General features: G+C 38.5%; 1 protein-coding gene across 8 annotated transcripts in view; it reads right to left on the reverse strand.

Annotated features, from left to right (window-relative positions):
* Positions 1–23,097, reverse strand: part of LOC101839447 (phosphatidylinositol 3,4,5-trisphosphate 3-phosphatase TPTE2-like) — a 67,502-nt gene that overhangs the window by 22,749 nt on the left and 21,656 nt on the right. For 7 of the 8 annotated variants that reach the window (XR_005872341.1, XR_005872340.1, XR_005872342.1 and 4 more), the window contains 12 exons: positions 22,314–22,367; positions 19,998–20,051; positions 18,895–18,960; positions 17,303–17,353; positions 16,190–16,351; positions 9,771–9,887; positions 7,561–7,660; positions 7,391–7,454; positions 6,604–6,668; positions 4,440–4,500; positions 3,606–3,687; positions 3,397–3,485 (listed from right to left, as the gene is read on the reverse strand). Coding sequence is in view for 5 of the 8 variants with exons in the window: in XM_040733522.1 (XP_040589456.1) it covers positions 3,397–3,485; positions 3,606–3,687; positions 4,440–4,500; positions 6,604–6,668; positions 7,391–7,454; positions 7,561–7,660; positions 9,771–9,887; positions 16,190–16,351; positions 17,303–17,353; positions 18,895–18,960; positions 19,998–20,051; positions 22,314–22,367 (965 nt within the window). In the remaining 3 variants the exon portion in view is untranslated. The remainder of the gene's footprint in view (positions 1–3,396; positions 3,486–3,605; positions 3,688–4,439; positions 4,501–6,603; positions 6,669–7,390; positions 7,455–7,560; positions 7,661–9,770; positions 9,888–16,189; positions 16,352–17,302; positions 17,354–18,894; positions 18,961–19,997; positions 20,052–22,313; positions 22,368–23,097) is intronic. The other variant, XM_040733521.1, reaches the window with a different exon arrangement.

A 23,097-nucleotide genomic window follows, 5' to 3' on the forward strand; every position in this document is an offset into this window, starting at 1 on the left:
ACGATTGTAGGAGCCATAGGAACAGGTGTTTGGTGTGAGATTGTCTCCTGGGGACACCAGAAGCTACACCCATAAAATCTTGCCAACATGACTGCCCAAATGTGAGCTGAACAAGGAGCTCACCAATGAACACTCCAAACTGGAAGGAAAAGCCCACAAGGCCTGAACCTTATACACAGAACTACAGGCAATTGGGTAAAGCTGGGAGTTAAAGAAGAGGCCATTCCTAGGGCAGAACACACCAATTGGTTGGTTCAGTACCAAATAGCCCTGAAATATACATACAAGGAACATTATATGAACCCAACAGGTTCTATTTGGGAAGACATATGTATACACAAATACATATAAGCATGCAATAACAAATGATGAGAAAAGAGGCCATGAGTTTGAAGGAAAGTGGCGAGGGGTAGTTAGGAGGTTTGTAGTAGGATAGGGAAGGGAGAAAAAGAATTAAAGTCTCAAAAAGAAAAAAATAAAACCCACGATGTACCGTTGGTGCTGCTCATGTGCTTTTGAATGGGTGGCCTCCTGGTGGAGCATAAATGACTTGCCAGGGGACAAACTGCTAAGAAGACTGATGCTCCCTCTCCAAGGAGCTAACAATTGCCAATTGTTCCTTAGTTAAGGGGGAGCTCATGCCCAACTCCCATCTCTATTCTGGGACTGTGTCTGGTTTGAACTGTCACAACTGCTATGAGTTCCTATGTGGATCTCCCTCTCTCCATCAGAAAGTACTGTTTCCTTATAGCTGTCCACTGCCCCTGACTCTTACAATCTTCCCCTTCCCTCTTCCACAATGATCCCCAAGCCCTGGGAAGAGGGAGTGTGATTTAGATTTAGTCTCTCATTCTTTATACTCGACTAGCTATTGGTCTCTATATTAATCATCATGTAGTACAAAAAGAAACTTCTCTGCTGGTGGTTGAGAGTTGCACTGACAATGGGTATAACAACAAATCACTAGAGTTGGTTTAACACTGTGCCCATTTAACAGTCTCTCAGAGTCTGTGGACAATCTTATCACAGAATCAACCCAGTCATCGTGTCATATCTGAGTTTCAACTTGTGGAATGAACCTAAAATTCAATCCAAAAGTGGTTGATTGCTCCCATCCCAGCAGTAAGCATGCCTTGCCAGCTATCCGTTACTGTAGTTTTCAAGGTGACAGCTGGATAGAGTGAGGATGGCTTTTCCCCTCTGGTAGCATGAATAGCAGAATAGCATGCTCCAGCACTATGAAAGCTAGCCAGCAGGGATGAAGTTTCCAAGTGAGTACCAGCTTGACTTCTCTGTGTTCTATGACTAATATATGTGGTATAGTCATCAATAGGGTCTTGTTGTCAAGTTCTGGAGGGTAACCAAGAGCCTTGGCAATAGTCAGTGATGCTTGGGGGCATATGGGACACCATTGGGAAACAACTTCAAAAGAGGGAGCCCATTCCTCAAACTAGGGCAGAGAACTAAGAAGGGAGTTCTCTAAAAAGCATGAATAGCCAAGAAATGCTTTTTTTCTAATGTCCAATATCCTTAGCCATTAGGTAAATGCAAAGTAAAACTACTTTGGAGATTTCATCTTATTGAAGTTGTAATGGCTAAGATAGAAAAAAAAACACGTCCTGGGTTGGATGTAAAGAAGGGGAAATAGTTACTCACTGCTAGTGGAAATGCAACAGGTAAAGCCACTATGGAAGCCATAGTGGAGGTTGATCAGAACTCTAGAACTAGATAAACCACTGGAACACATACCAGAAGGACTCCATATCTACTACAGAGATACCTGCTCACCCATGTTCATTCACAATAGCCAGGACATGAAACCAGCCTAGATGGCCATCAACTGATGACTGGGTAATGAAAATGTAGTATATTGGAATAATGGACTGTGATTCATTTATTAAGAAAAACAGAATTATGAAATTAGCAGGTAAATGGATGGATCTGGAAACAGAAAGACAAATGAATGCTGTTTTCTCTCATTTGTGTCTCACTGGGTATACAAACCGCACTTAAGGGTAGACCTGTGCCTAGCAGTAGATGGCCATCACAGAATGAACTCAGTGGTGTTTTCTGTTGGTAATTTTTTGTCTGATATTTCTTTGTTTGGGCATTTGTTTTCTTATTTTTGGATTTTTGAGACAGGATATCTCTGTGTAGTCCCAGTTGTCTCAGAACTTACTCTGTGGACCAGGCTGGCCTTTCGTTGTGCCTCCCAACAGCTGGCATTAAAGGCATTTTTATATTACTGGTCTTTGTATATTATAGTTTCCAATTTTGTAGGGGCTTTGTTTGAGTGTTTCTTGTTCTTTTTCATTTTTTCTTTTATTTTGAATTTTAAAAATTGACATGTTTGTTTTGTAAAGATAGAAAGAAGGCATAGAGTTGGATGGGTGGAGAAGAGGATCTGAGAGAAGATAGGAGAAGGGAAACCACTATCAGAATCCAGTGTATAAATTTTCAATAAGAAGAGTACTTCTGCCGGGCATTAGTGGCGCACGCCTTTAATCCTAGCACTGGGGAGGTGGAGGCAGGCGGATCTCTATGAGTTCGAGGACAACCTGGTCTACAGAGCGAGTTCCAGGACAGCCTCCAGAACAATACAGAGAAACCCTGTCTCGGAAAAAAAAGAAGAGTACTTTTCTTTTCTAAGATAAACCAGTGACAGGTTTAGTAGTCATGCCTGTGATATCAGTGTTTGGAAGGAGACAGGAGGATCATGAGATGGAGGCCTTCCTGGAATATATTGGTAGTTCAAGGACCAGCTGGGATAATATTATCCAAACTGTCTCAAGGAAAAACAAACAAACAGAAACAAAACAAAAAAACCTCTTTCTAAACAATTAACCGCAATAGCAATAAAAACAACAACAAAGAAGAGTTCGAAGGTATTTCCAAAAGAAAACATAGTCATAGCCAACAGGTTTATAAAAATGTTCAACATCACCAGTCATCGGGGAAAAGTGGGTTAACCACAATAACATAAGTGTGATAAAGTGATGCATATATTGATTAGTTACATTCAGCCACTCTACAATAAGATAAAACTACAAAATATAATGCATATCATAAATATATATAATCTCTGTCAATTAAAAGAAAAATAGCCTTAAAATAAAAAGTATTATTCTATTCTAAAGATAAAACATTATTGGTATGTTAACAGACTTACATTGATTGTCAAAAGTAAAATAATCCAAATATTTAATAAGCAAGGGAAAATATTCCCAACCTTCCTTAACTCTTATTTTTCTTCCTTCCTTTCACTCTCTTCCTCCTTACATTTCTTTTGTCTTGAAAATGATTATTTTAAGGTGTTAGTGATTAATATGACTAATAGCATTAGTTCCCATGCATATTTCTTTTCAAAAAGGGAAATTAAAAGAAAGGCAGTGTTACCTTTTCCTCCCTTACAGTGAATCGCCACAACGTTTTCAGGATGTTGAGTGAGCCAGTCATTTACTTCCTTGGAGAACAACAACATTTCCCTGATTTCAAAAATAAGGTTTTTAATTCAATTAAATTTCTTTTCCAAAAAATAATTATCTTACACACTGAGCCCAAGGTATTTGACCCTTTGTTGACTGTCAACGTGGAGTCAGACTTACTCGAGGGTAGGGACATTATGGTCATCAATCATGACCCTGCGGACCCTGTAGTGAAAGTACTTCGGGTCATAAGAATTCTCACCTAAAATAAATAATAATATGTCATACATCTATGCTTAATAACATATCAAATGATAGTTATGAACAGATTTAAAGTTTCAATTAGAAAATCTGTCTTCAAGAGTAGTTTTCTGTTTGCTCTAAAAACCATCTTTCAGAGTTACAAAAAGGTTTGGCTTTTCACCTCAGGCAAACTAAACTCATTTTTAAAGGAAGCTTCACCTTTAACTTTCTAGTAACTTCTTGACACATCGTCATCGGTGCTAGGAAGCACAGAGCAGAGACAATGTAGATGATGGAGATGCCAGTTCCTAAAAAATGTCCAACTGACAAGCATTGAACAAATCACTAGAGACAGGATGGTAAAGTGAGCTATAATATTATCAAAGGGTTACATTTTTATTTTTGTTTTAATCCAGTGCTCTCTCCTCATCACAACCTCCTCCAGGTGGGTTAGAGAGCAGACTTGCTAATGTTTACACCTTCAGTGTAAGCTAGAAGGAAATAAAGATTTCCTGACCCTAGAACAGACATTTCCTAACTTGGTTCACCTCTGCTCTGCCTGCTCTTCCAGGACCACCTTTGCCTCCCTCCCAGAGTACTTTCTGCTGGGTGAGCTAACTTTCCTACCACATAAGGTCAATACAGGATGGGACATTTTACTCTAACTCCCCACCACTAAATACTTAAGAATAAATGAAATGTAAGACAGGAGTCAGCAAAACCAATCTGTTCTCTACCTATGACAACACAAAAAGTAAGTTGTGTACATACTGCATAGATTGTAGACTTGATAGTGGTTTGGATGCTTGGCGTCAAGGAACCGCGCAACCTCCTAAAGAAAGACAGACGCAAATGTTACATATCCTGTGTCATCCAGAAGTAAGAGTGGAGAGACCAGGGGTAGCCAAAAATGGTTACTATTGCTTCACCTGGTCCTCACTGGCATCTTCTAGTGAAACTTCCCTAAATATGAAGATATATAGATATTACATCATATGCAACATGCTAATAAAGAAAGTCATATTATCCTCTGCCATAATTTGAATTGAATACCCCTATAAGCTCAAATGTTTAAACACTTGGTCCCCAGCCTGGTGGTGCAGTTTGGGAAAGTTATGGAGCCTTTAGGAGGTGGACTATGGGGAGAAAGTGTTGAGGCTTTATATCTTAGTGTCACTTGTTCACTCTCTCCTTCCTGAGAGTGAATACAATGTGACCAGAGAAGAAATTCTCCATGATACATAACTGTGGTGAGATCTTATTTATACTCTAACAAATAAAGCTTGCCTGAAGATCAGAGGGATGAATTAGCCAATAGCTAACCATAGATGTCTGGAGGTCTGTACAGACAGACAAGAAGTGATATGGCTGGGTGGAGAGAGGAAGTGATAAGGCGGGAGAAGACAGGAACTCGGTCTCTTTTTGGCTGGGAATTTAGTAGGTAAAGTGGCTGTGGCTTTGCTCTTTCATCTCTCTGATCTTTCAGGATTTTCCCCTATATCTGACTCCAGGTTTTTACTATTAAGACCTATTAGGGTTTCTATTACACATGATAATCAAAACACCAAATGTACAGAACAAAGAAAGAATATTAAAAGCTTCAAGAGAAAAAGACCAAGTAAATTACAAGATAGACCCATTAGAACAACACTTGACTTTTCAGTGGAAACTCAAAAAGTCAGAAGGGTCTGGATGGATGTTCTACAAACTCTGAGACCATTGATGCCAAACCAGACTACTATACCCGGGGAAAACTATCAAAAGGTAGAACAGCTGGGTGTAGGGGTGGGGGGTGGTGGGAGGTGGTGGTGGTGGTGGGAGTGCCTACCTTTAATCCCAGTACTCAGGAGGCAGAGACAGGTGGATCTTTGTGAGTTTGAGGCCTGGTCTACAGAGCTAATTCACAGACAGGCTCCAAAAGCTACAGAGAAACCCTGTCTCTAAAAAACCAAATCAAACAAACAAAAAAAGTACTTGTTGGGGGCTGGAGAGAGGGCTCAGAGATTAACATCACTGGCTGCTCTTCCAAAAGTCCTGAGTTCAATTCCCAGCAACTACATGGTGTCTCACAACCATCTATAATGAGATCTGGTGCCCTCTTCTGGTGTCCTCGCATACATGCAGGCAAAACACTGTATACATTTAAAAAAAAAAAGCAACAGAATGTATTTTCCCTTCCTTTCATCAAGCCTGGCTTTGTAATTTATTTGATTCAATAGAACAGCAGAGGCAATTATATCACTTTAGGCTTGAGCATGTGTCCTAAGGGGCTTGGCAGTCTCATTTGGCTGGTGTTTTTGTAATCTTTATCATTGCCATTATGTCAAAAAGGCTGAACTTTGACCTATTTGGGCTGAACAGAAGTCTTTTTTTTCCAAGACAGGGTTTCTCTGTGACTTTGGAGGCTGTCCTGCAACTAGCTCTTGTAGATCAGGCTGGTCTCAAACGCATAGAGATCTGCTTGCCTCTGCCTCCTGAGTGCTGGGATTAAAGGCATGTGCCACCACCGCCCATCCAGAAGTCTTATTTTAAAAACAGATATCACATAGATCCACCAAGCAATCTATTGAGAACTGGAAAATCTTCAAATGACTCGGTAGTTGTTCACAGGTTCGTGAATTTCCAGCTGAGATAGCCAGTCCTGACTTCATTCACTAGAACTGCCAAGCTAAGCCCAATACAAGTCAATAAACCACAGTATCACAAGTTTAAAAGACACTGGTTAGGACTAGAGAGATGGCTCAGTCATTAAAGGCTAGGATCACAACAAAAAATATAAAAAATAGTGCTTATAAGCCAGGAAAATTTTACAGTAGTTTATAAATAACACATTGATGACAGTCAAACATGAGTTTTCACTGAAAGATTAGCATTTAGAAGTATATTGACATTGCTAGTATTTAGCACTGAGCACTTGCTATGGGAACACCCTTACCTTAATTGGATTTCTATAGAAAGACTGCCCTCCAGTTGATGGAAACGACATGGCAATAATACGCTCTGGAAGTCAAAGTCATGGCTATGATGAATATCATAATAGAGATAGCACAACATACAAAAATTTCATTTACATATAACGAAACTCCTTTTTAAAAATAAAAGTAACATTCAGGACAGAAAATTAAAACACATTCTCAGAATAATCAAAATGATACTTATACATTAAATTATCCAATATAATAATAACCATGAAACTGGCACAGTGATCATAAGACTCAATTGGTTTATCCATGGGCCACAGATTTTTATCGGCTTAAACCTGAAGCTCCCTCAGTGTGAGTAAAAAGTTATTTTCTTTTAACAAACAAAAGAAAACAGCCTGAACTCCAGTATATGCAGGGACTTCCAGAGTGCTGTCCAGTCCACTTGACTCAGGAAACCATAAACCAGCAAGAGTGGAAACCTCATTTCTAGGGTTGTAAGATGATTGAAAAGTCTCCTGGGATCCTTGGGACCGAGGTTAACCACTAGAGCTGAATAAATGAAACTCCAACTAAAAATAACCCACCCCACCTTCTGTACTACAACCAAGTAGCTCTGTTTTGAAGTGACATAAGTAGATACTTCCATTGCAAAGGTCATACCACCACAATAGCATGTGTACTCCTATATAAGAATGCTTTGAAATAACATGGCAGAAATAAAAGAGCATGGAGCATATATCACTCACACACAAAATGCAGAATTTTTATAAACAATATCAACAGGTAAGTTTCACGAACCAGTAACGTAAGTGAGGTCCAGGTCAAACCCATCTTTATTGTATCGTCTCTTGTTTCCTGAAACCTGATTTGGAAAGTCATAAAGTTGGGAAACATCAATCAACAGGAGAAAGAATATAATATACAGATCTACAACTTGAAACATGAGACAGATGTATGGTGCCACTCACCAGCCGCCTAGTCAGCTTTTCAAGGTATCTTTTCTCATGAGCCAGCTGGAAAATTCTTACCAGAATGAGAAGCCACAGAGGTGGGAATAAAACTGCCAATCTAAGCAAATTTATAGATTAAAAGTTTAAATACCCATTTTTTGCTAGGAAAAAAACACGAATGATTTTTACTATGGATAAGCCTAACACTTTCATATTTATTTATTTTTGGTGGTGCTGTGGGTCAAGTCCAAGGCCCTGAGCATGACCGGCAAGTTGCTCTAATTGAGTCATTCTTGTGGCTCTGTATTCAGTTTGGAAGAGTGGTTCTTGGTCAGGACAATGCTGTTTTACCCCTATGTAGATGTCTATGTCTGTGTCTGTGTCTCTGTGTCTGTGTCTGTGTCTGTGTCTGCGTCTGCATCTGTGTCTGTCTAGAGATGTCGATGTCTAGAGATACTTTTGAGTGTCATACTGTTATGTGGGTGTTGCTACTATAGAGTGGAAACAGACTAGGAGTACTGGTGAACACTTCACCATGAATGGCATCTTTTCCAAGAATTATCTGACCTAAAATGTCAATAATGCTTGGGAAATAAGTTTGGGAAAAACAGACTCAGAATTTGTGGTTCAATATCAAGAGTTTTTTTCTTTTCTTTTTCTCTTCTTTCTTTCCTTCTTTCTTTCTTTCTTTCTTTCTTCCTTCCTACCTTTCTCTCTCTCTCTCTCTCTCTCTCTCTCTCTCTCTCTCTCTGTGTGTGTGTGTGTGTGTGTGTGTGTGTGCAAGCGCGCGCACGCGAGCGCGTGCATGTATGTTCATCAAAACATTGCCAGTGTTATTTATATTGCAAACAGGGAATCACTACTACTGATGAAGACAGACACATCAGGAAACAGACTGGAATACTAACCAAGTATACTAACTGGCATTTCTCTTACCATAAAATACACCAAGGTAGAGAACTACTGTTCTGAAATGCTGGGTCTTTAATTTGAAACCACATGAACCAGCCACCTGGAAGAGCTCTGTAAAGTTCTTTAAAGCATGGGGTATGGAGTGAAGGGGAAACTCAGTGGTAAAGAGTACTTGTTGCTCTTGCAGAGGACATGGGTCTGGTTCCCAGCACCCACATGGCAGCTCACAACCATTTGCAAGTCCAGTTTCAGGGGATCCGGTGCCCTTCTCTGGTCTCTTCAGGCACTGCCCACATATGGTACATATACACAGATGCAGGCACAACACCCATACCCATAAGAAAAATAAGTAAGTCTTTTTAAAATGATAAAAATCAATGGGGTAGCAGGCTCCAAGCCACTAATTCAGTGGTTCTAACATGACAACTGAGAGGCTGCTCGGGTTGCTTTCAACACACAACTAATTAGTTGGATTCTAGACTGAAGTCCTAGGAAGTTTGGGTACAGAAAGAAACCAGTTATTTCACAAATGAATAAATTTGCCCCCCATCTTTAGACACATATCTTTCTTTTCTACATTGCCACAGTAAAAATGAGGGGGGGGTGGATAAAGAGAAAAAGCATAGAAATCACGGAGAAAAGGGAAAAAGCTTCCTCTTTGTGGCTGCCCACATTACCCCCTGGTCTCGTGCTATGTTTACTACTCTTTAGAGAGTCAATGAAATTTTAATGTTCTCTTGATTATAGGGAAATGCCAGGACTGCCGAACTTTATATCTAAGGTATTTGGGATTGAAATACAAATGGGAATTTATGGATAATTTTATAACATTCTGACGTTAAAGTTGATTTAAGAGGAGTTAAGTCTAGTTTACTACCCTTTGTATGTTCTCTCTTATTTAGCTAAAGGTTCTTAGTATGTATATTCTCAATGGACCCCTAAATGCCAACACTGTTTTAGTTTCAAAATTCATGGAAATTTATATAAACATTTCACTGGCACAGTCAAGAGAGTTGAGTTAAAATATTACTAAAATCAGGGGAAATGCAACAAAACAAAGGAAACCAATAACCCAAAAGAACAAAAGAAACAAAAGAGGGGGACTGGAGAGATGTCTCAGAGGTTAAGAGCACTGACTGCTCTTCCAGAGGACCTGGGTTCAATTCTAAGCACCCACATGGCAGCTCACAACTATGTGTAACCACAAGTCTGACACCCTCACACAAGCATACATGTCCTAAAAACACCAACGAAAATAAAAATAAATAAATTATATTTAAAAAAGAGTTTTTAGAGTTAAGCCATATGTTTCATACCTTGGGGTATCTCTAAGAAAATTCTTGTCATAAGATATGTAAGTGAAGGCAATGAACAGAGTCACACCAATAACAACGGCATATATGGTGTTCAGCAAATCAGAAAAAAACTGTCTCCTGGAGCGGAAAGATGGGAGAGTTTCAGAGCACATGTTATTCAACTCATCTTCATGAAGAGTTCTATCTTCAGCCCTATTGGTAGTCTCAGGAAGTAGGTGGGTTATCCTAACCTCACCTGACATCCTATCCACTTACTGGTTCCTGGTCCCCACCCTGTCACCTGCATATAATTCTGTCCCAAGCACATGTGTTTTGTGGGGTGTGAAGGTCAGCTGAAGTTGAGACCTGGCCTTGATGCTTCTGAGAGTTATCATCTATCATGGGGTAGAGCTGCCCAAGCTGTTCATGCTCCTGTAAAGTTATCTCGATAAACTAACTAGTTCACCAAAATAAAAAGACAGTCCAATCTTAATGTGTTTAAAATGCACTGTCAAAACTACTGGATTACGGGGAAAGTATAACATCAATAGAAAGTTTTCAAATGCTAAATTTATATTTATGCAGGCATCCATCCATCATCTATCTATCATCTATCTATCTATCAATATGTGTATCTTTCTATCATCTGTCTGTCATCTATCATCTGTTTATCATCTATCATCTGTTTATTTGTCTATCTGTCACCTGTCTATCTAAAGTGTCAAGATAGCAATTCACAGTTGATCAGTAAGAGACAGAAGGAAAAAAACTGAGTAAAAGGCAAGCACTTCCTTCTCTTTTGTAGGTAAGGAAGTAGACACTTTGCATTGCTGGCGAGCAAACAAAGCTGAATATGGAATTTAGAGAAACTGGGATTGTGAAAGTGTATAAAAGGAACTTATTATATAGGGAGAGGGCTCCATTATTTCAAACGCATGATCTTTGCATGCATCCTGGGGTTTCAGTGAACTGATATGGTCTGCCCAGGGCAAAAGCAGATTTCCTTTCTTCATATGTGATCAGTGGTCTTCTAGAGAAACTTTCTTCTGATGTGAGATGGCATCTAATTTTAGATGGATGCTTTCCAATTGTCTTATTTATGATTTCTGTTGCTGCAACGAAATACCATTACCAAAAAGTAAGTTTGGGAGGAAAGAGTTTATTAGGCTTACACTTCAATATCACAGTTCATCATCAAAGGAAGTCAGGACAGGAACTCATGCAAAGCAGGAACTTGGAGGCAGAAGCTGATGCAGAGGCCATGGAGGGGTGCTACTGACTGGCTTGTTCCCCATAGCTTGCTTAGCCTGCTCTCTTAAAAACTCAGGACCACCAGCCCAGGAATGGTACCACCCACAATGGGCTGGGCCTTCTCACATCAACCACTAATTAAGAAAATACCCTACAGCTAATTCTTATGGCTGATGTTTCTTAATTGAGGTCCCCTCCTCTCAGATGACTCTAGTTTATGTATCTGCTTTGAGTCTGAGTTCTATAGGGTTCCTTAGAGGATTATCAGTGAGGGATTATTTAGAGAAGCGTGGGCATCTTACCAATAGCTACACCACTGAAGAAAATGGTTATAGAGCCCTTTTTAGACTCTGAGAAACCAGGCAGTGGACAACTATCCCTAGATCAAAAAGGGGCACCAGGATAAAAAAAATCTCTTAGGAGAGGTGAGAAACTACACTCTGAGATGCTCTGAGAATAAAATGAAGCTGGAGGACAGAGCAATCTAACATCAAGGCATGGCTCACCCACCCACCTGCTTAGAAAATCAGAAAGGAAAGATCAAGGTCTGTTTCACTGTGGTGTTGTTGATGGAAAGAAGGTGCCTCTGAACACTTCTGTACTGAACTATAACTAACATTTTGCAATTTCCACTGAAAGATGAAATATTTATGAAGTATTGTTTAGTGTGTCATCAAATCCATTTTGGAATTCAAGTCAATCACTATTAGCATTTGTACATAACTATGGTAGTTTGAATGTAATTGGCCTCCATATTCTCATAGGGACTGGCACTATGAGGAGGTGTGGCTTTGTTGGAGTGGGTATGGCCTTGTTGGAGGAAGTGTGTCACTGTAGAGGTGATTTTCCTATGCTCAGGATACTGCCCAGTGTCTCAGTGGACTTTCTGTTGCCTGCAAGCCAAGATGTAGCCACATTCCCCACCATGATGACAACGGACTGAACCTCTGAAACTGTAAGCAAGGCACCCCAATCAAACGTTTTCTTTATAAGAGTTGCTGTGGTCATAGTGACTCTTCACAGCAATAAAAACCCTAAGACCTAGTTGGTACCAGGGACTGGGGTATTGCTGTGATAGGCCTGACCATGTTTTTGTTTATAGAAATATGGGCTTTGGGAGTTTGGGTTAGGAAAACAGTGGAAGGCTTTAAGCAATGCTTAATGGGCCATATTAGTAGGAGCACGGAAGACAGTGGTGCTGAAAGTGATTTGATGAACTGTGGAATCAAGAGGTTTCAGATAAGAAGAATGTTAGTATGTGACCTAGAGACTAGTTGTAAGGATTTTGGCATTATGCTGGCCTGCCCCTGTCCCCTGGCAGAATGCATTCAGGCAGTATCTTGGTCAGCCCAGGGTTCCATGGTTGTGTAGCCTGCATGCAGGTGCAAACGACCCCTTTAAAAGACAGACCTATATGCCCACTTATGATCTCTTTCCCTCTCTCTTTCCTGCTGTTCCTCTGAGGCAGACAGGACTTTTCCTGTATCCCTCTTCTCTTCTGTCTTCTCCCTGTCTCTCTGTTTCCGTATCTTTTTAATTATTTTCTCTTTCCTTCCCCCTTCCCTCCCCTTTCTAATAAAAGTTTACACTTATGCTCTGTCTGCCTGGCATGTTTGTCCCTCCACCTGGGTCACCCTTGCCTGCCATGAAATCAGCCAAGGTTACCCACAAGTTTATTATAACACCAGTCTTGTGATATTTTGATCCAAAGAATCTGCCTGAGGCTAAAGTGAAGAGTTTTGGATTAATTCCGTTGGCAGAAGAAATCTCAATCTCAAGAGCCTAGTATAGACTGTTGTGTGGTTATTAATGGTGACTCTAATGAATATTTATGATGAAAAGGTGAAAGCTGAGCAGGGTAAATTAAAAATATAAATTTTCAGGAGAAAGGGAGTACCAGAAAGTGGAATGGAGCTAAATCCTGTGTTCAAGGAGATAAATTATATTAAGAAATGGAATAAAGGGAGTGGTGACCTCAGGGCAAGATCCCACCAAGCTAAATTTCCAACTTGTGAAAAGTAGCTAGAAAAAAACTTAGAACCAGGAGTGGTGGAGCATGCCTTTATTCCCAGCACTTGGAAGACAAAGATTGATGGGTTTCTGTGTTTGCGGACAACATTGACTAGAGATACAGTTTCAGGACAGCCAAGCATAGGCAGTGAAGGACAGAAAACCAGTGAAGATGCAATTTAATAAGGCGGCCATGTCCCAGGTCTAGCAAGCAGCAAAACTTGGCAGCATCAGCCATGTGGTTCTGGCTTTAGAGTTAAGGATAGAAGAAATGGGTTATAGAATTTACCTCCACACCTAAAGAAAACTGATGATGACAGGCAGGGGTGCCACTGAACAACGAAGGCCTACAGAGGTCATTTTGTGAAGTTGTGAAGTTGAAGCCTGGATTGTCTAGGAGATGCAAGAGTTGTGGGATTCTGAGGAAAGCTGCTAACAGGGAGTGGAAATAGCCCCAGAGAAAGAAATGTGTTGCAGTCAACAAAGCTGAACAGAGTTGGAAATCTGAAGTGTTTCAACATTAGACATGAAGATGCAGAGTTTAGAGTATGTCCAGCTTGTTTTCTGTCTTGCTTTGGTCCAGTATTTCCTCATTATGCTACTTTCCCTGAATTTTGGAATGGTAATGTGATGGGGGAAGTCATTCTGTATATATGTTTGTCTTATTGGTTGATAAATAAAGCACTGTTGGCCAATGGGGAAGCAAGATATGTGGGACTGGGAGTCGAGGAGGATTTTGGGAAATGTAGTCAAGAGTAGAGGGTTACCATGTGTTTCTGGGAAGAGAGGACAGATGAGGCTAGAATTCTTGGTAAGATGAGACCTTATAGAAATATATATATATATATCCATAATTACTAATTATACATATATGTATATATATTAATACTTAAGACAGAACTAGCCAATGAGAATCCCTGGACTTTGGCTGACAGAATTGTAACTAATAGAGTCTCTGTGTATTATTTGGGGTTGATGAGGATCTGGGACCAGGGTGGAAGGTAGGGTACTCGTTACATGTGGTGTCCTCAATGTGGGGCAAGAATTTCCACGTAAATCTAACAAAAGCTTAAAAGGGCTTTTAGAAACAAAAGAGCAGAGACAAGCATGGCTTCTTGGTAGCAGCATTTTCTTGGGTGGGCTCTGTTTTGCTAGAGACAAGCAGAGACTTGCTCAACCAGTGCTGGCAAGGCAATAAACTTACACCCGCCATGTTGGAAAGCCAGCAGCTAAAACAGTCACGGCTTTCATTTTAGCAATGTTGTTTAACAGATAAAAGACATGTGGCCAGAAAAACATGAAGATTTACAGTAAAGCCAGATTCAGATGAAGTAAAACCTCTAAAAGGTTTACAGTGTGTTTAAAAATATATGTAGGCTTGGGATAGAAAAAGAAACAGGATAGTGGTAGAAAAAAAAAGAAAGAAGAGTAGCTGAGTGTGGTAGCACATGCCTTTAATCCCAGCACTCAGGAGGCAGAGGTAACCAGATCTCTGTGATTTCAAGGCCAGTCTGGTATACAGAGGGAGTTCAAGGGCAGCCAAAGTACACAGAGAAACCCTGTCTCAAAAAAGAAAAAAGTATGCCTGGCGGTGGTGGCACATGCCTTTAATCCCAGCACTCGGGAGGCAGAGGCAGGTGGATCTCTGTGAGTTTGAGGCTGGGCTGGACTGATAGCCTCCAAAACAATACAGAGAAACCCTGTCTGGTAAAAACCAAAAAAAAAGTAAAAAATAAGAGAAATAATAGAGGGATAATAATAAATAGATGTATAAAAAAGTCATGTAAAGATGGAAAATACACAGAGTCTGGATACTGTATGCTATTGTGTTGTCTTTGAATTGTTTAATTGCTGGGGAAGAACAACAAATTCTAAAAGACATTTGATTATCCATGTTGCCAAATTAATCCAACTTATATATTTTAAAAATTCTTTGACTTCTAAATTTAAATATAAGGACAGATTACTTGGGAAAAGAGTTTTTGCTTGTGTTTCCACAGAAATTGTAAAGCTATGGATTCCTTCCATACTAGTGTGGTTTGATGAAGCAAGACCCCCAGAAACAGTGTCCCAAGTGATCCAACATCTAAAACAGCTGAGATAATGTAGCCTTGCAGACTACCAAAACAGGGACTTAGTCATGATTCCCATAGTATGGACAGTGCCCCCTAACCAACAGGAAGCAGTTTGGAATGAACAATACCCAAATTCCCAAATATGATTTATAAATTTTTTGTTTTCATTTAAATGGGGTTGGTTATAAATGGTTAATGGTCACAAACAATCATTTTTTAAAGGTAAAGGGAGATTATGATACAGAAATGAATACTTTGTCTGGGAATGGATTTTTATTTATTGATACGAATTTAAAGTCAATTTTGTGACATGTATATTTTTCCTCTTGGTTAAGTATTGTGTTTATACTGATCTTTTAAAATGTAATGCATAATTAAATACAGATTGTATATAGTCACCTATAATAGTCAGAATTTATAGTTAGGTTAGTTAGGTTTTCTAGATATACAGAGATGGATTTGAGATGGACGTTCTTCAAAACTTTCAAAGACCTTCAGAAAATGACATTTAAAATGGTTTAGGGTTTTTCATGACAGACACAACTTCTCCTGGGACACCAATTATGTCAGAAAGGAGAATGGGCATTGCAGAAACTCATTATGGAGTTTGCCTTTGACATGACAAGACTAGCCATTTGGGCAAGAACCTGTTCTTGCCTGGACTGTTTGATTGTTGTAGTATAATCTGGACATGTAGGATCCACAGGAAAGTGACTGCTGAACTTACAAAACAAGACAGACAGTCCTGAAGGGTTCCTGTTTCATGAAAGAGTCTGCCAGACATTCTGCAGGACACAGAAAAATGACTGACAAACTGCTAATGTAGGCAGACAGTTTAAAATTTCCTGCTTTGCTGAGAAGTCTTCCAGACACACTGTGGTCTATAGGCTGAAGATTGATGCCTATACATTATAGAGTAACTTAGGGTATCAAGATGTCTCTGTCAATTCTAGTGTTTATATATTATCCTTCTGTGGTCTTTGATGGAGTTGAAGACAGATAATTTGGTTGAGTGGATCTGACAATTCTTACAGGAAACTTCTTACATCACTGCAAAAAAATGGCTTTATGCTTTTTAAGATAAATAAATAGAATCACACTTACCCTTCTACATACACTCGAAGAAGAACATCCACGAGGAAAAACAAAGCGATAGCAAAAGAAACCGAGCGATATTCCAGAGGAATACTAAGTTTTTTTTCAATGAGATGGAGATCTATAGCCACAAAAATTATATCCACAAACATCAGCATAATTCCAAATATTCTAAAATTAATAAACCAAGAGAGTGGAGGTGTTGCCTTCATAGTGACACAATATTAAAGCCAATGTTCAGATGTCACCCACCACCAAGTCCTCATTTAGAGCTAAACTGTTCTATGCCAGAAAGAAAAGCGCTGCTTTAGCATCCTAAGAAAGTGCTCCATTTCCACCCAATAAAAGCAGTGGTAAAAGTCTGCACCAAGCACCCCAAACACACTTCCTACAGCAGGGATGTCTCTTTAGCACTACAAGCTACAACAACAAATCTAAAGTCACAAGCTTCCTGGTGTAAACACTTTAAATGCCCAGAACTCATAAAGAGCTTTTACAAATCTCTCATAATAAACAAAATCACATTAGTCTGAATAAGTTTAAGACTTTAGCAACAAAAAGAATCAAAAGCGAAAAAAAAACCCACTCTAACCAGTAAATATATGACTGCATATTCATAGGCTTATGCTTGGGTCCTGCATACAGGACAGATATATGAGAAAGAAAGAATTCAATTCCATACACATTGCATGGTTAATTGAACTCAACTGTCCCTAAGCCTTTTCTTGCATAGTCTCTAAAAACTCCTTATAAATTATTTCCCTAAACTACAAAGATGAAACAACTCTACATTAAAGTGTGTTTTTAAACAACTATCAATCCAGTTAAAATATCAAACTTGGAAGTTAGCAAATGTATACTTTCTTACTTTTACATTTAGAGGCAGAAAAACACTATTAGATTTGCGGAAAGGTTATTTCTTTGTGCATCTTACTGTTCAGTCTTAACTAAACTTCCAAGATAGACTAGATTACATTAAGTGTAGATACATGAACTAATTATCAACACTTTGACAATCTTTTATTTTGTTCTCTCTTGCTTTTTGAAGGTCATTTCTCATTAAACTTTTAAAATTAAATGTAATAAATATTTCATTACTTTCATTTCAAGATCCTCACATACCTGAAGGCAACTGATGACACAAGGAAAACCACTATTTTCTTAACTGTGTTGCTGTAAAAGTTAATACAATTAAATCAATCACATATTCCTCCTAACATGTATTATGAATTTAGCAAAACAAAATCTCTTCATGAGTATAAATTTTAAATAAAAGTACTCAAAAATGTATACCAAAATGTTCTATGCTAGAAATTAAAATGTTTACACTTTTGCTTTTTTGTGTTCCTATCTAGGATATATATGAATAAAACACCATGCTATGGATATTTAGTAACGTATCTTTGCATGTAAAGTTCCACATCCAGCTTTAAGGGAACATTAAGCCTGGGACCAACCAAATAAAGCATCATGGCATGGAGATGGAAAAGGGTAGTTTTTAAAAAGTGTTCTGATGTCAGCTCTTCTATTAGCAAATTAGGATCTCGGGCAAGACATAAAACTTGGAGATACCTTACTGCACTAGCAACAAAATAATGGGTTCCTTTTTAAAAATACAAACTAAAGGAGCACTCCCAAACTCTTTCTGTAAAGCCAGTATGTTTCTAACACCCAAGTCAGGTAAAGATATAACAAAACTACAGGGAGATATTCCTTATAAACATAGATACAAAAATCTACAGTGAAATACTAGCACACTGAATAAAAATGCATGCTTACAAAATCATTTTCCATGACAAATTTGGCTTAATCCTGGAATACACTGTTGGTCCAACATCCATGTCATTAAATATAGTAAATCATACAAATAACTAAGAAAAATAATATGGTTATTTCAAGGGATGTAAAAACAGCCTTTGGAGAAACCCAACATGCTTCATGATAAAATCCCTAGAGAAGTAGAACTAGAGGTAATGATCTTCAACATAATGAAAGCTATACATGGCAAACCCACAGCCACAATCTCCTAAATTAAGAAAAACCCAAAGCAATTTCATTAAAATCAAGATGACACAGGCCTGCCAGTTATCCCCACAATACAGTGCTGGAAGCACTAGCCCCAGCAACAAGGCAGGAGAAGGAAATTACAGGTCTATGAACAAGAAAAAGAAGTCAACTTATCCTTATTTACCAATGAATGACTAGACAATAGAGCAGAATTCTCAATATATCTATAATTCAGACACAAATGATTTTAAGAGCATATTTTTTTTATAGAGAACACATATAAATGCTATTAGATATGTGCAATAAGAAGTATCTCACGTAATATTATTCAGAAATAAATTAAAAATCAATAAAATACATCTTTTATTACCAAAATATGCTCCTTTTCATTACCATTTCTCATAGACAAAGGTCTATAAACTGGAAATCAGAAGATATTCAGGAAAATTAGGAAAGACCAATGTTTATTGGTAGCAATAAAATTACTACCAAGGAACAAAATTATCAATTTTTAAACTGGGAAAACTGGGAGTAGACAAAAATGTCTTCCCAAGCATAGTACTTGTCTATAAATTCAACTGGTTATTATTGAGTTATTTTCCACATTTCTCTTTTATTATTTTTGCCACATTACATGCTATGTTTTCCCAAAGACAAGAGATCCATCAATGACTCTTTCCCTTCCATCAAATATCAAACTCACTTACCAATATGTCTTGCGAATATCAATACATTCATCAGCATCATACATCGTGGAGAACTGTTTTAACTTGCTTTAGCACCAACAAATTCAAAGATATGTCATTAGAGATTGCTATGTTTAACAGTATATATAAAAAAATTATTTGAACTAGAACCCCTTGAGTCAAAGATTACTGACATCATTGTATTCAAGTCAGTACTGAAGATTTAAAATATTCATCTAAGGTCTGAGTGAATTCAAAGACCTATTTTGCATTGAAATATGCACAATTTCCCTACAGTTTATAAATTTCTTAAACACTAAAAACTTGTATGCCTGTTAGTTGTTTGGAAACTGGTATATAATTTTACCTAAATTAACCCTTGTATACTATAAAGACAACTTGTAGCCTTATAAAATAACCTAATGAATCAGGATTAAAGTGCAATTTTTATTACTACATCTAAACCTATCTGTAGTGCCATTTTGGAGGTTACATTTATTTCAAAATTCAGCTTGGAAGTGTAGTTAGTCAAAAATGTTGCCCTTTCTAATTTCATGATTTGCAAGTCTTTCCACCACTCTGTACTTTTTGTTCCCTCTGGACACTTTTCTTGCCCTTGCATAGTATTAAAATAGATGAAGTCTGAGAAAAGGACTCCACTGCAATAATGGCTATGGGTTTGAGACACCAGTATCATGTACAGGCAGAGCTCTGAAGGGTGAGGAACAGGTTTAACGGCTATTAATTTGATCCTACTCTGCTTAGGGTTCCACTTTCTTCCTCCTTACCTGTCACCTCCCTTCTTGCTCCAAATAGGGCTTGTCTCTGTGTCTCTGTCTGTGTCTCTGTCTCTCTCTCAGTCTAGTGGTGTCACACAGGTGGTCAACACATGAGAAGTTCAAAGCACTCTTGTAAGCATTTCTCCTTACATTCAATTAAGACAGAAAGATACCTACAGATACTACAGTAAGAAGACTTTAAAAAATAACATCATAATCTATATTGTCATTGATACTCCTAACGAACTCCACAAGTCTCACTATCTTTCTTTTCTGGTGCATCCCAATACATAGAAATATATATTTACATATACACATATATATATATGTATTTTTAGGTCTTACCATTCGTTGATGTCTTCTTCCTGGAAGTCTGATGTTACATCAGATGAGGCAATGCTAAAACAGTTTTTTTAAAATAGAGTCAGCACATGATTTTATAATTTTTTGTTCAAATTGGCTATAATTACTGTTTGACATTCATGAACTTGTTAACTTTTAATAATTTAATGGAAAAGATTAAGCCTTAATATACCAAAATGGCAAAGGTTTAAGCACTGTTCTTTCAAACTGAAATTAACCCCAGTGGAAAACAGTATTTCATAGCTGGATATACATTAGGGTTCAATTTTTAGGTCCATTTTTAACTAACATGCATTACTGATATTCCCACACAGACTTTTTTCCCAAGATAGGGTTTCTCTGTGTAGCTTTGGAGACTATTCTGACACTTACTCTGTAGATCAGGCTAGCCTCAAACTCACAGAGATCCTCCTGCCTCTGCCTCTCAAGTGCTGGGATTAAAGGTGTGCGCCACCAACACCCAGCTCCCATATGGAATTACAGAATACTTTCAGCATGTCCATCCAACCTCCATTCAACCATTTCCTGGTAACCTTCTCAGTCCCTATAACTACCATATTCTGCTTTCAAATCAACTCTTGCTTTTCCTCACATATAAGAGAAATTATGTGATCTTTGTCTTTCAGTACCTACTCTACTTCACTCAATACAATGTCATCCAGTTCCATTCATCTTACTGGGAATGAAAAATGTCATTCTTTTAGGTTTAACAATATTTCACTCTATCCATATATTGCATTTTCTTCCTTCATTTCTCTCCTGCTATATACTTAGGCTCAATGTATATCTTGGCTATTGAGAATAGAGCAGTAATACACATGAATATGTGAATATCTTCATTATATGTTCACTTTGTTTCCTGTGTGTAGGCCAAGGGATCTCTTCAGATTGTTTGCCATTTTTAAACTGATGTTACTGGTGTTATTTCTTGGGTCTTTTATATATTCTCAGTATTGACGTCTGTCAGATGAATGGTCGAGAAACATTTCCTTCCATCTGTACACTGTCTTCTCTCTATTATTTCATTATTTGGAAGAAGCTTTAAGACTTTTTAAAATTGTGCGTGAGTGGAGATCAGAACACAGTTTATGTAAAGGAGTTCTCTTCTTCAACCTTGCAGGGCTCAGGTTTGGCAACTGTGCTTTTCCTGCTGGCAATCTTGCTCATTCCAGAAGCTTTTCGTTTTTACATAGTCTTTGTCAAATTTCATGTTTGTTTTCTGTGCTTTTGGGGGGCCTTCTACAGATAATCATCATCTGTACCAATGGTAGTTTCTGGCCTTGATGAAGGTCCTCGCTACATTTTGAGTTGTTTTTTGTGCAGGGTGAGAGAGAGAAATCTAGTCTCAATCTTCTGCATGGTTATGCCCAGTTTCCTCAGCATGATTTGTTGGAGAGGCAGTCCTCATTCCAAAATTGGTTTTCTGGCACCTTTGTTGCAAATCAGCTATTTATAACATGTGGGTTGTCACCGGGTTTTTACTCTGCTCCACGGGTCTATGCACTATTTTATGGCAACTCTATGTTGCATTACTGTGGCCATGTGCTATGCTTTGCCATCTGTCTTGGAATCTGATTCTCTGGAATGCCTCTAGCTTTGCTCTTTGTGCTTAGGCTGGCTTTAGCTCTCTAGGATCCTTTGTGCTTCCATGCTTATTTCAGGCTCACCTTTTTAATTTTGCAAAGAACATCACTGGCATTTTATAAAGGTTGTACCGATCAAGAATCTACTTTAGTCCTTAGGTACCCATGTGTGTTAGGACACCTTCTTTGATGAATGTCAATCGCATCCACCATCGCTGGGTCTTTCACAAGTTGAGGTTCTTTCTGTCCCTCAGATAAAGCAGTAACTGCAAACCTGAGACAGAAGACCTTTAAAAATGATGGTAACTGTGGACTGTGGCACTGGTCTCATGTGGGAAGAGCTCAGAAGAGTGAAGGATATAGCTGTGGTTTATTAGTTTCTTTTATATCGTCTGAGAGTGTCTCTGTTTCCTGCCCACTGTGACCTCCTTTTTACTTCAAAATGGGTATTTCTCTACTCTTGGCCTACTCCACTATTCCATCACACACAGACATTCTAATATTTTCTGTGGGTTTTGGCTGCTAGTAACTAAGAGTGAAAATGATGAATAATATTGAGGGGCCCCCCTTTGGTCACCATGACAGAGCTGTGTTCCCTTGCATGGTCCTGACAGTACACACCCCATTATCAAACGCTACATGTTATTCTGGAAGGACTGGTATACACAGAGAGGAGAAGTGCACAGAAAAGGATATTAATTTATTTATATCTTACAGTATACTGGTGGACACAGTTGAGCACGCTGTTTTCAATCCGCTTGAATTTGTGCTAAAGGATTTTAAAAAAAACTCAAATAAGTTCAGGTTAATTACAATCTAATGATTATAATTGTCTTTCCATCTATAAACTTTTGAACTTAAGATTTTTCATATATAGGTCAGATGCTGTAGTTCCATGGGAAATGCACCTGCCTAACATGTGCAAAGGTCCTAGCAATGTAACAAAACAAAACGTGGTGTAAACCAACTGTTTATAACCTAGTACATCACATTCCCTTAAATGATGTTTCATATTTTAATAAATACTTTAGTCTTGTTTAAAGAGAGAAGTAGCTGGATGTTGTGGCATATCTGCTACAGTTCCAGTTTTTGGGAACCTGAGGCATGAGGATCACAAGTTCAAATTCATCCTGGGCTATATAGGAAGGCATCTAAAAAAATACAGTAAAGAAAACAAACAAAAGAAAAGTAATTAACGTTTTTACTACTGACCCTGAACCAATGTGTGAACGTTATAGTAGAATTTACTTCAAATCCTGTTCAGTGCATAGAATCTTATCTGGCTTATCCCACCTGACATCTGGTTTCCCAAATGTCTCCTCCATCCTTTATCCCACCTGACATCTGGTTTCCCAAGCGTCTCCTTTATCCTCTTATTCCCACCAGTTGTTGTTACTGTGCCAGAGAGCATCTCACAGGTGTGAGTCAAAGTTCTTCCGTATATGATGCTTTTTGTTTGTGAGCACCAGCTTCACCTGGTAGCTGAGCTCTGAAGACTG

The sequence above is a fragment of the Mesocricetus auratus genome, unplaced genomic scaffold (genome assembly GCF_017639785.1).
Source record: "Mesocricetus auratus isolate SY011 unplaced genomic scaffold, BCM_Maur_2.0 Super-Scaffold_100031, whole genome shotgun sequence".
In the NCBI taxonomy this organism is placed as follows: Eukaryota; Metazoa; Chordata; class Mammalia; order Rodentia; family Cricetidae; genus Mesocricetus; species Mesocricetus auratus.